General features: G+C 43.3%; 1 protein-coding gene across 1 annotated transcript in view; it reads left to right on the forward strand.

Moving 5' to 3' along the window:
• lasp1 (LIM and SH3 protein 1) overlaps window positions 1-11,102 on the forward strand; it is a 33,507-nt gene that overhangs the window by 17,819 nt on the left and 4,586 nt on the right. The window contains exons 4-6 of the mRNA XM_063184494.1: window positions 742-849; window positions 8,607-8,697; window positions 10,574-10,677. Of these exons, the coding sequence (XP_063040564.1) occupies window positions 742-849; window positions 8,607-8,697; window positions 10,574-10,677 (303 nt within the window). The remainder of the gene's footprint in view (window positions 1-741; window positions 850-8,606; window positions 8,698-10,573; window positions 10,678-11,102) is intronic.

Here is an 11,102-nt window from a genome sequence, read left to right on the forward strand (position 1 = left end):
CGCGTTTCGGGGATATAATTACATTGGGGGGCCGGATATAACGGCCCTCGAGATATAGGTTCCCCACCCGTACTGTATGTGTTTTATGTTGAGGTTGCAGGAGAGTGCAGGTGAAGTGTGTTTTTATGATAGTGGTCGTGAGGTATGGCTGAATTGAGTTTGTTGGTGTTTGCATTGACAGGTGGTAGTACGTCTGATTGTGTGTACATGTGCAAATTTATATCTGTTTGGTGTTTATGTTGGCAGGAGCTGTGTGTGTGTGTGTGTGTGTGTGTGTGTGTGTGTGTGTTTATGTGTGTGTGTGTGTGTGTTTATGTGTTTAAGTGTGTGTGTGTGTGTGTGTTTATGTGTGTGTGTTTGTGTGCCTGTGGTCCCAGGAGTATATGTATGGTATTTATGTTTGGTATATGTGTGTGTATTTATGTTTGTGGTCAGAAGGGGAAGTATTCATGTGCGTGCGTGCGTGTCTCAATGTGTGTATACTGTATGCATACTGTATGCATTTTCCTATTTGTGTGTGTGTGTGTGTGTGTGTGTGTGTGTGTGTGTGTGTGTGTGTGTGTGTGTGTGTGTGTGTTTGTGTGTGTGTATGTGTGTGTGTGAGTGTGAATGTGTATCAATGTGTGTCAATGTGTGTCAATGTGTGTCAATGTGTGTCAATGTGTGTATTCTGCATGCGTTTTTTGTGTATGTGAATGTGTATGTGTTTTCATATTTCTTGCTGTGTGTTTGCGTTGGCAGGTGCTGTACAAAGAGGAGTTTGAGAAGAGCAAAGGGAAGGGCTTCAGCGTGGTGGTGGACACTCCGGAATCCATGAGACTCAAGAAGACACAGGACCAGATCAGCAACGTGAGTCTCTCTCTCTCTCTCTCTCTCTCTCTCTCTCTCTCTCTCTCTCTCTCTCTCTCTCTCTCTCGCACTCGCACTCGCACTCTCACTCGCGCACTCTCTCTCTTTCTTTCACACACTTTGCTCTCTCTCTCTCGCTCTCTCTCTCTCTTTCTCTCGTGCGCTCTCTCTCTCTCTCTCTCTCTCTCTCTCTCTCTCTCTCTCTCTCTCTCTCTACAACAGAATCGGCCAATCCCATATATTCTCCCACACAATCATAAATTGTGTCATACCCTGTCGGCACTCAGGCTTCCAATCGAGACTTTATTAGCACAATATTTCAGACATGAGTCCTTCATCAAAGTGCCTTGACAATCTCAAACACGTGTGCACGCATGTTCGTGTGCAGACAGGTTCACATATGCAAATAATTCTGTGTGCGGAGACCTAGTTTGAGTTTGAGGGTGTTAATGACACTGAAAGAACAGGACTGATGTCATATTGGCATCATAAGAGAGGGGCAGTAAAATTATATTGCTTCTTTGTTTACCTAACCAGGTGTCAACCGTGGCCTCAAAAAGTAAACTCCTTGTCATTTCATTACGGGTCTGCTTGTGCACTAGAGGTGATTTCATTTACTGACCTATTTTAGCCTCGATAAGCATCAGCTGATTTCGAAGGAAATTGGATTGGAAGAAAATTAGAAATGGAACGAATCTAACATTCTGACACTGCGATTGACATCCTTGACCGTCTGATAGAACCTGACGTCTTGGTACCAATGTGCGCATTTCAAAATAAAATTAATGAAATTGAGGTCATCTGCAGTACAATTCATATCTGGGCTCTTTATCACATGTGACTTTGTGCTAGGCTAGGTTTAATTGGAGGCAGGCCTCTTGTTTGTATTTCCTAACTTCATGTTTGTTCCCACATTGCAGAGCGTCAGATATGTTGGTTGGTAAGCTACGCTAGCCTGAGCATGGTGTGACTTGGCATGCCTCTCCCACAAGTTGGTGTGTTGGCACTCAATACTAACAGGGTCTATGGCCTTAAATATTACAAAAACATCGTTCTGTCTAAGGCCTATGGCCTTAAATCTGACAAAAAACATCTTTCTGTCGCTCTCTCTCTGTTTCTCTCTCTCTGTCTCTCTCTCTCTCTCTCTCTCTCTCTCTCTCTCTCTAATATGTGTGTGTTTTGGGGTAAAACTGATATTTATTTATTTTTTTAGATAGAAATGTGACGCAAGCATGTGTGTGCATCAACTTTGACTGTGAACTTAATTCCCGGATACAGAACAGAAACAATAGCGCACTTTAACCGTTTCGTGAATGTTTGTACAAAGCAACCCATGTGTGCAGTGGTGATCTAACAGAATACTGACAAAATACAAAACTCCCTTTCTTGGACAGATAAAGCTTTTTTTGTGGCAAAGACAGAGGATTGTGTGTGTGTGTGTGTGTGTGCGCGTGTGTATGTGTTTGTACATTTTTAGTTCCTATTTGAGCAGCACTCTTCTGCAGCATGTCAGATATGTTGAGCTCACACATTTTACCGTGCTGGAACATGTCCGCACTCATTCTAATCACTGTCTTCGTCTCAGGTTTTCTCTTCTCTTTTCTGTTCCTCGCTTTCAATTTTGCCATTGGTGTGTTATAGTCTTTGTTGAACCTTTCTTTCCATATATCTTGGTTTGTTTTTCACCTTTGCAAGCGTATCATGGAAACGTGGGGCTGTGAGGAGTTTTATGGATGTACTTCATGCTTTCGTACTGGAAAGAGTTCCCGGCCAGCAGTGTTGGATATGCATGCATGCGCACGTACACATACACACTGCCAGTTGATGGCAATTAATCTCGCTTTACATAAGTATGCTGACAATGATCTAATACCATAGATACTTGTAGAAAAGAAGGATTCCATACACACACACGCAGTCACGCACGCACACACGCGCACGCACGCACGCACGCACGCACGCACGCACACACACACACACACACATATTTAACTCGATCACATGCAAACCTATTCAGCCAGCCCGGCTGCCCATCCTCCAAGATGGTGACTCCTGATTGTTCAACCGGCACACTTGTTTTATCTCTACTGTGCTGCTGTGTGCCTTGCATCACCCCGTACGCGCTGCGCCACGCCGTGCCTGGCTGTGTGTGTGTGTGTGTGGACAGAGGTGTGGTTGCCTAGCAATGGACAGTGCTTAGTGGCCCTTTTGCGACATCATTTCCCCTCTGATGTTTTACTGTTCATGGCTGGGGGCACACGCACGCACGCGCATACAAACACGAACACAGGCACACACACACACGGACACTGAGACACATACACACACACACACACACACACGCGAACACGGACACTCACACACAAACACGGACATGAACACACACACACACGAACACACATACACAAACACACATACACGAACACACACACACACACACACACACACGTCACACACTGATGAACACGCACGTGCACATACACACACACAAACACACGCACACGAACATGGACACACACAAGCACACACACACACACACACACACACACACACTGGCCCTACATGGTCCAAATGTATTCAGCAGACATTATTGTGTGCACAGCAACAAAACGTACTGCTGTCCTGCAGCTGACAGTAATCGATGGCCGTCACAGGAAAATGAAATCACATCCACCAAAACGCTTGTGAATAATCTAATCCTAGTGCCCGTGTATGGGCATCTGTTTGTGTTGCCTGTCAGCGATTTTGTGAATCAAACTGCCATTGCAAGTGAGTTTCATTCGGATGGTGCTGAATGGTGCATTTTTTTAAATAACGTCACACTTCAACAGTGCTTGTTTACTGGCTGCTGCAGGTGTCTGTCAGCTGTTCTCCTCCAGTTGAAAGCGTCCTATCTTCCTCCCTCCCTCTGTTTGTGTTTAAGTTACAATGTGGGCCGATCGGCATTTCTGTGACATGCAAAATCCTGGCCGCTTTTTTTAAAGGCAACGCCCCTGTGGTGGTGGTGGCGTCTCAGTAGAGCCACCTGCTGGGGTTGAAAAGCAACTGCAGGAAGCACTTTTTTTTCCCCCTGTCCCATGTCGTCGTCAAGGTGGATTCCAAATTGGTAATTAGCAAGTGTGCTTCCGGTGCCCTCATTCTTGGAGCCTCTAGTGTGCGAGCCCTGGGAAATATTTAGAAGGGTGGCGACATGGAGGAGGAGGAGGAAGAGGACATGGAGAGTTAGGAGGGAGGTCTCATCTCTCTAATTGCTGTCTGAGGAGACAGGAGTCCAGACCAGACAAAGGGGGACCCAGAGGCGTCTTATGAGGAGAGGAAGTGTCTTTTACGGTTCGCTCCAGGGACTGCGCTTTTAAAGATGTGGTTCAAAGTCCTTCTAAAGGTCTTGCATAAGAGACTCTGCTGTTAGGCAAAGGTTCTGATATGTACAGTATATTGTGGTGTAATACTGTAAATTACACAGCCTGTAATACAGAATGTGGCCTAAATGTGTATTGTACATGGACAGTAGGGCTGCACGATTATGGAAAAAAATCATAATCACGATTATTTTGATCAAAATTGCGATTTCGATTATAATCACGATTACACACACGCCCCCTCCCATTCCAGAGTAGCCTATCAAAAATAAATAAAGCCAAATAAAAAAAAAATCTGTTTCTTAAAATTTCAGTAAAGTTATGTAGTGAATATGATAAAATATGCCATAGGCCTACAGTGGCAAGATCTTATTGGCTACTCAACAGGCCAACTGAGTGGCATCACACTGTATTTTCCCAAATCACTTGCAAAAACACAAGTAGGGCCTATTTCAGGAAGTGGGGGTAATCACTGTGTTTGATTTGTAATATGACATTGGCAGGGCAGGGTGAGTGAAGACCAGAACATGTGTGTACCTAGGCCACCAAGAAGCTGTGGTCTGCATGATAGGGCCTATACTACACTCACAAAGCAAGGCAGCATAACCAACTTGATCAGCTACGTGTGTGCTGTCTATTGTATGATTCCCAGCTCATTTCAGTTCTGGACTGGAGATAGTGCACCTGTGAGTAGGAGAGTTAGAAGGAGGTTATCTCTCTGTTTTATCTAGGGAAAGAGAGAGTGAGTTGAGAGATCAAAGGGCTGTGCTGAAGAGCTGTCACTTTTGAATTTAATAATATGCATATGCTCTGGTCTGTAAAGTAATACTTCATGACTTAGCATGAAAACATAACCATTTAAATAAAACATAGCTTCATGATGTGTATTATTGCCTAGAGTTCTGTTAGCTTCTGCCAATTTGGACTGCAGTGCATTTGTCAAGCTAGCAAGCTAACACATTTGAGAATGTAGGAAGCAGAAGCAACTATGGCAGCTACAAATTGTGTTGAATTTCACTCATTGTAATTTAACTCACTGCACCAGTGTAACTTTACATTAGTTGTCCACCAAAACAGCTATGATATCTACACGCAGGTTTGTGTTAATGAGAAGTGAGTAGGCTATAGCCACTCTAATTGTTGTAGACAACATTACTTAGCTTATTTCGTTTGTGTTAGCATGCTAACTAGCGATTTTTTTAGACCAGAATTAAAGCTATTTCTCTTGGTTTTCCATAATCACAAACAGTTGCTGGTCAAAGCACATAGTTTCAAAACACCTCCAGAGACTCCAGCATCATGCAATGGCTGGTTTAATGTTTGAATTCCTCATATATATCCACCATTAGGATGAAACGGTAAGGGGATGGAGACTCCCAACTGAGATCGCTCCCGGACGTGCGGTCCCAGGTGTTTCTATCACTCCCGGACGTGCGGTCCCACCCGATTATATTTCACGTATTATCATATACTGCCACATACAAGCAATTTAGGGTTAGGGTTAGGGTTAGGTTTAGGTTTAGGTTTAGGGTTAAGGTTAGAAACAAAAAACTAACATCAACAAGATAACTGGCTCCGTCATATGGCGGTGGTACCGATAGTCTGGCTAGTGGGAGCGAGATGAAAGGGGAGCGTCCTGGGTTGGGAGCGTCAATCAGGGAATCAGGATGAAACAACTCCCCTCCACTGCCCAGCAGTGAGTGCACTGACACGGAGATTTCCGTCTCCGACTACCAGCCAGCCTGCCAAAATGCTGCCGCTCGCCCCTCTCAGTACTGTCTGCTTATTGGTTCACAGACTTATCCTCCACCCAGAGACAGTTGTCAACAATATTACTATTGGCTGAAATGTCTTTGTGCTGAGAACGTGCGAGCAGTGCACAAGTCTGCAGGTGCGCGCAGCTTAGATGGGACACTGAATTTCCTCCCATAAAATCGCGATTTTCATGTTTTATGATCGTGGCGGCCAAAATCGCGATTTTGATTAAAATTCGATTAATTGTGCAGCCCTAGCGGACAGTCAAACCTACTTATTGATACTCTTGGATTTCCGTTTTGCCTGTGTAGATACACATGTTTTTAAAGTGATGTAAAGTCGTCGTACTGTAATAGTTTGACAGAATGTATGTGGATTTGGCCTAACTAGCGGTGATGCTGACGATACATCAGCAGTTGACATCTCAAAGCAGGCGTATGCCAACTTTGGAAGATGGAGATGTTTTGAGTTTGAAGTGGCCAGTGTCTTCGCCAAAAAAATAGTGTTGAAAAGGTAATCTGTGATTGGTCAATCTCCCCATCACTCAAGCATGTTTTTCCTTGACCCTTCTATGCATTACTTTACATTACATGACACTTAGCTGACACTTTTATACAAAGCAACGAACAGTTATTTTTACAGGGTATTGGTTACAGTCCCTGGAACAATGTGGGCTTGTTATGTGCCTTGCTCAAGGGCACTTCAGCCATGGATGGAGGTGTATGGAGGGGTAAGAGTGGGGTTAGAACCTGCAACCCTCTGATTTTAAGACAACCTCCCTAGCCATTAAGCCACGGCTGACTCCTATGCTCAGTGTGTTCCCTACTTATTTCCGTCTCATATATTTCTTTGCAGGAGGGGCAGGGGGCATAATGGGAGGAAGTACGCAAGAAAGGAAGGAAGGAAAGGAAAGGAGGATTTACAATTAGAGGATTTGATAAGAACATGAACAGCTTAAACAGAACAGATGTGAATTCAGTTTTATGTCTCGAGCGGGCTTCCCCCCCCCCTCCCCCCGAGGGCCTTTTCAGTGATCACATTATGTTATTAATATGTTTTTAGTACAAAAAGGACTGGTCTTCAAACCCCTCTCTTCCAGGAGCGCTGTGGGTTAAGGTTCAAAAGAACTATAGTTACTTTTTCCTGTTTCCAAAAATGTTTTTGGTTTATCAGCATAATCAACATACATCAAGGTGAAAGGCATTTAACGAATTGTGCCGTGGCGTCAAACAAGTTCGGTTTTGTAGAGAAATGGGTATAAATAAATACCGTTTTCAGGCGGACAGCAGTGGCCAGTATGTTTATGTCTGTGCCACCCAATGCAGCTTGTTCCTGCTTAGAGTGCATTGAATTAAAGATGGCTGACATCACATACAAAAGATACACATGTTTGAAGGAGAGCAGATTTGGTTTCTACTGAAGGGGTGGCTGAAGAGGAAATCCACTTGACGTTGCTCTGTTAGAGGTTAGATTGAAACGTTTAAAATGGTTGGTTAAGCGTCAAGTCGGTTTGATTCCCCAACTCACATTCATATCACATTTATCTTTGATCTCAAGTCTTTTTTATTTTTTATATTAGGTACATAACAAACATACAACAAAATTCAACCCACCCACCCCCATCGCACCCCAATCAAAAAAAAACAAAAAAAACAGCAATAATAAAGACAATTGAAATACAAAATGTGAAATTTACAATAGTACAAATGGTTTTGTATAAAATGAATCTAAGAGTTGCAACATTCAGATACATTCAGATATATTAGCCAAAACAATAATAATTAATTAAAGGGAAAACGAAAGAAGAAACACAATGAGAAAGAAAAAGAAAAAGAGAAAAAAAAGAAAAGAAGGAAGGAGGATGTAGTAGAATTTACATTACTGCTACATCATTAGAGTCCATTTTTTCCACTAATGTGAGGACAGGTTGCCAAATATAGCAGAATTTAAGACTCTTACCTTGGATATGGTACCGTATTTGTTCAAGTATCAAGTAATGCATGACATCATTAATCCAGTGTTTAAAAGCAGGAGGGGATTTGTCTTTTCACTTCATTAGTATAATACGTCTGGCAATTAGTGTTGTAAATGCTATAACTGTTTTACCATAGCTGCCAATGCCAAGTTCTTCGGGTGCTACCCCAAAAATACCAACAAATGGAGATGGTTCAATATCCACATGCAAAGCTTTAGACAAGAAGACAAAGACAGAATTCCAGAAGTCAGATAGTTTAGGACAACTCCAGAACATGTGTACTAGTGTAGTTGGTTCAACTTCGCATCTGTCACATGTTGGGTCAATATCAGTCATCATCTTCACTAGCCTTGTCTTGGACCAATGTAAACGGTGGATAATTTTGAAATATCACATTTATCATTAGATGGAAAGTGCCCCTCTAACCGCCCTCACAGACAGCCATGTTTTATTTGCAGATGACAAGCTCATCTCTTCTCAAATAACTCAACAGTTGCAGTGTTGTGAATGGATCTAGTTGCGTGGATTAATTATTTTTGTCGTGTGTGTGTGTGTGTGTGTGTGTGTGTGTGTGTGTGTGTGTGTGTGTGTGTGTGTGTGTGTGTGTGTGTGTGTGTGTGTGTGTGTGTGTGTGTGTGTGTGTGTGTGTGTGTGTGTGTGTGTTCCAGATCAAGTATCATGAAGATTTCGAGAAGGCCCGGGGGATGGGTGGAGAGGCACCTCCCCAGACACCCCCACCTCAGCAAAACACTACCTCAGGTAGACACACACACACACCTCAGCAAAACACTACCTCAGGTAGACACGCACGCACGCACACGCGCGCCTCAGCAAAACACTACCTCAGGTAGACACACACACACACACGCCTCAGCAAAACACTACCTCAGGTAGACACACACACACACACACACACACACACATGCACGCCTCAGCAAAACACTACCTCAGGTAGACACACACACACACACACACACACACGCCTCAGCAAAACACTACCTCAGGTAGACACGGTCAGTTTACACTTTAATCCAAAGCGACTTAGTTATTCACAGGGTATTGGTTACAGTCCCTGGAGCAATGTGGGGTCAGGTACCTTACTCAAGGACAATTGGGCTATGGATGGAGCAGTAGGGAGAGATAAGGGTGGGATTCGAACATGAAACCCTCCGATATTAAGACCACCTTCCAATCCTGACCATTAGGCCATGGCTGCCCAACACCCTGCACACATATGCCAGAATACCAGATGCCACAAATGCCAGAAATAACCAGGCATGACTGCTCGCAGTTGTGCCCACTCCAAACACAAATCATACCCAAATAATGTCAGCTCTCTGATGAACTCATTCATGGGTTGCTCTGGAAGAGGTCGCCCTTTAGTGGAGAATTGCCAGCAAAATACATGTACCTTAAGAAGTGCATGTATTGTATGTTAAATGATCTCCTCAATCCATGCCTCTGTATATTTCTCAGAAGGTGCTGGGCTCACTAAAACAGCTGTAATGAAATAGGCTATTACTGGCCCATGGCACTGAGACACTGATGCTGGACGCTGCGTACACGCAACATTGACCTAGGAGCCTGGAGCTGCATGGAGGCAGTATTCAGACTCATGGGATTTGAGATTTTTTTAATAATAATGTGGGTATGTTCAGTGGTGTAGTCTACGTTGAACGCGGGTATACGGAGTATACCCACTTCTAAATTTCAGGGATTTCAGTATACCCACTTAAAATTGATTGATCCATTGTTTTGAATAGCACAAATATTTACAGTATACCCACTTCAAAAATACTCAAATATACAGTATACCCACCTTAAAAAAGTAGACTACACCACTGGGTATGTTACAGCTGAAGGAACACATTCTAATGCAAGATGAGGGTCTTACCTTTAAAATGCAACTGAGTCCATATTTTTTACAGTATGTGCTTCAGAGGCTGAGATATTTAGGTTTTTATAGGCTGAGTGCATAATTTTCCAAAAAGGGCTTAGACATTTAGCGGGCGTTTTTTGCAGGTGTCTTAGGTTAAAATGGGTTAAAAGGTACTGATCACTATAGTATTGATCACTAAAGAGCAGCGCTGAACTGAGAACTGGATGGAGCTGCTCATCTTGTCAAATTTTAAGGTGGATGCCAAATGCTCACAAATATTTAGACAATGACATTTAAAAGTATTGTCGGTTACTAAAGAGCAGCACTAAACACTTGTTTTTAGAGAGTTCATAGTGTCTACGAACCTGTTCCTTGTCAGGCATAACCTTGTATGAGAGAGAGAGTTTTAAAGTTGGTTGCAGGTCTACATGGAAATGTTTGACTAAAATACACTGTGGTTATATTGTTAGTGGAACATCACTGAGCAAGCAGTACAGACAGACTCTGCACATTCATATTTTCCCTGTTTGGCTTCACCGTAGGCGAAGAGGTCACACCCATGGCACATGTTGCAGCTCCTTTATGGTTTTATTTAGCTAACTGGTGTATGGCATTGCTGTATTTGTGAAGTAGTGATAATCTCTCTCTCTCTCTCTCTCTCTCTCTCTCTCTCTCTCTCTCTCTCTCTCTCTCTCTCTCTCTCTCTCTCTCTCTCTCTCTCTCTCTCTCTCTCTCTCCCCTCCTGCCGCTGTGTAGCGTACCAGCCTCCTGCTCCCGCCGCCACGCAGAACTACCACTATGAGCCTGAGCCAGTACAGCCAGTACGCCAGGCTGCGGCCGCGCCTCCACCCAGCGCTGGGGTAAACACACACACACACACACACACACACACACACACACACACACATACACACACACACACACACACACACACTTGCACATGCACTTACACATTTACCCCATAGTCATTTTTTCTCCAAACAGAATGGTGATGGTAATTACCGGTATGCAAATCCTGTTGAATTTAAGGTGGATGCTCACACAGAAGTGATTTACAATTAGATAATAATTATGGTATTAGCTTTTATCCATGGCATGCAGCAAACAAGTATTTACACAGTAACATAAATGCATGCTCATTGTGTTGCTGTTAATTACTATAATCCAAACTGACTAATTCAGGACATTGCTCTTCAGGACTGACCTTATGTATGCCTACATGTCTCTGCAATGTACTGTACGCCTATATCTGCACATAGTCTAACCCATTACTTGTTCTGTTGTT

The sequence above is a fragment of the Engraulis encrasicolus genome, chromosome 2 (genome assembly GCF_034702125.1).
Source record: "Engraulis encrasicolus isolate BLACKSEA-1 chromosome 2, IST_EnEncr_1.0, whole genome shotgun sequence".
NCBI lineage: Eukaryota > Metazoa > Chordata > Actinopteri > Clupeiformes > Engraulidae > Engraulis > Engraulis encrasicolus.